At 38.2% G+C, this 2,686-nt stretch overlaps 1 protein-coding gene across 1 annotated transcript; it reads left to right on the plus strand.

The window, feature by feature from the left end:
- The first annotated feature begins 1,921 nt into the window (after positions 1 to 1,921).
- On the plus strand, positions 1,922 to 2,536 carry LOC106464101. The gene has a single exon (XM_022391763.1). The coding sequence runs from the start codon at positions 1,922 to 1,924 to the stop codon at positions 2,534 to 2,536; it is 615 nt and encodes a 204-aa protein (XP_022247471.1).
- Positions 2,537 to 2,686: the final 150 nt, after the last annotated feature.

Here is a 2,686-nt window from a genome sequence, read left to right on the forward strand (position 1 = left end):
TTAAATATCTCCTCAATAGGTCAACATAACATTAATATATTATACAGTATTTCCTTTTATAACAATATGTATGTAATGACTGAGTAAATATCATTGTAAAAAGTTCGAATTTCTTGTACTTCTTTCTTCCGCTTCTTTTTAATTACACGATAACTCAACAACTAAAAACAATGGTGTCAACCAATTTCACTGAGGTGACAGTTTCTAACGGAGTGTCCGCTTTTATATGTATTATTAATTAGTAGTAATTAAACAAAAATAATAATTTTAGTGTAAAGGATGTTATAATCACCCCTTGAAATTAGCTTTTTTACAGACATTTAGTGTTCCTTTAAAAAGCTTAAGTACAGGGCAAAAAAGGAATTACCAGCCAGTAATAGATAAACAATAAATATTACAGTTGGAACTTCATTGCGTTTAGAACTGGTTGTAAATACAACCTTCCTATGTCTATTGAAACACTGAATTAAACAACAAGCAAGAATTAACATTTTGCAAAATATATATATATATAACTATTCAGTCCCAACTGAGTTTAATTTATACTATTTTTGTTTGTTAACATTCTACTACACTATTTGCCTGTGTTATTATGGAAAGCTGATGTAAGTGCCATCACTACTATTTTGCTTGCATTGTTTTAAAAGATTGATATGAACCATTCCTACATTTACTACCTTTTTCGAAAAGTTTTTTCTTTACGTGTATGTATACAGAGGTGAAATTCTACCGGTACTAACTGGTACTGAGTACCAGAACTTATTTTTAGTACTGGGATTAATATGAGCTGCTTTGTCGTTTTTCATGTTTACACGTAGGTTTTTTTTCTTTTTCAAAAACAGATCCACTTCACCCAGCTGAGTACCTCTACTGAGAATGTTTTGAGAATTTCACCCCTGTATATATATAGAGAGAGATTTTTAGCCTTTCTGATGGATGTAAATTGGGCTATCTGCAGTGTCCACCGTGGGCAATCGAACCCTGGATCTTAGCGTTGTAAATTCTTAAGCTTACCGCTGTCCCACCGGGGACTTTAAAGTAAGAAATTTAAGTCTGCATAATATATTTTATGGCCAATCTAACATTTACTATGCTGCTATCCAGTGGCGTACCTAAGGTATGGCACGTACCCTGGACGCCACTGAGCAGCTTTTATTAAAGTCAGACAAGCCATCCTCGAATATTGAAAAAAGAATTTTCTTCAGATGTATGATCTGTCTTTGATTATCATGGGTGAGAAGCACTAGGATGAAGAGATTGTTAAACCCCTTATATAAATTATTAGGTAAAAATACAGTGCTGGGAGCAACATGACCACATATCTCATAGTACCACTGCTCAGTTCCAACTGGCAGTAAGACCATTCTCCTGCACAAACTAGAGAGGTAGTCCAGAATTTTGTGCAAAATCTATGAAATTTAATGTTCTTATTAAAAGTGCCATTTTCTTATTTCAGAGCATTGTGTAAGAGACGAAAGTTGGGGGCAGAGGAAGTCAAGAAGTCGAGCAAGATGTTCATGCAAGTTTGTTAGAATCCGAAGGTGGATCAAGTACGAATGCGTCACAAGCCGAGAAGAAAGTCAAGACAGATAAATCCGAGTATAACGAGATTAAGAGTGAGGCTGCCAGAGAGAACGTGGACATGACAGGAGGGGAAGACGATGGTGTTGAGTTTATTGACGAGATTTTATCTGACGATATTGAACCTGACGACACTAAAGCTAGTGAACTGGATGGTGTCGAAGAGCCTCGAACTGTCATACCAGAAGTGATTGAACAACATGACATTGGACTTCTGAAGTTCGACAAGGATACTGGAAAAAACAATTCTGCCTGACACGTTGAGAACAGAAATAATAAAGCTGGGTTCGAAGTATTTCCAGAACAGTAGGAGCCTTTCCTACCAACAAATAACCGCTCAATGAACAAAACTTGGTTCAAGAGGAAATTGGGAAATGGTCATGGTGAGGAAGTGACTCGCTCATGGCTGGTCTGTTCCACTTCTAAAAAGTCTGCATTTTGTATCTGTTGTATTCTCTATTCCCGGTCAGATCATCAATCTTCATTGGAGCAGGAAAGTGGATTCAACCAGTGGAAAGCACGTGAAAGGATAAGTGTTCATGAAAATGTTAAGAATCATCGGGAGTGCTTCATACAGTGGAAAGAAGTGGAAATAAATTTAGCTGAAAATAAAGGAGTTATTGACGCGGAACTTCAGTCACAGATTGAGAAGGAAAAGCAGAAGTGGCGTGATATCTTGCCGAGAATCCTTCACTGCATAAAATTCCTTGCGATTCAGAACCTGGCTTTGCGAGGACACGGGGAGTCATTTGAGCTAGGCGATGACTCCAATATGGGAAATTTCCTTGGCTTACTGAAACTACTGCCCATCTTTGACCCTGTCATGAAAGAACACCTCACTCGTGTGGAAAGTCATCCTGGATCCACGTCTTACCTTTCACCGGGTGTCCAGAACGAATTCATCCACATGATGGCATCCACTGTTTGCCAGAGTTTACTGAGAAGCATTTCGTAAAGCCCAGTACTATGGTCTCACGTTTGAGTCGACTCCTGATCAGGCACACCGTGAGCAGATGTCAGAAGTAGTGAGGTACATGGAAGCTGATTTGGAGAGGAAAACAGTCAGTGTTGGAGAGTCCTTCCTTGGTTTTATCCAGATAAGACA

The sequence above is a fragment of the Limulus polyphemus genome, unplaced genomic scaffold (assembly GCF_000517525.1).
Source record: "Limulus polyphemus unplaced genomic scaffold, Limulus_polyphemus-2.1.2 Scaffold1561, whole genome shotgun sequence".
Taxonomy (NCBI): Eukaryota; Metazoa; Arthropoda; class Merostomata; order Xiphosura; family Limulidae; genus Limulus; species Limulus polyphemus.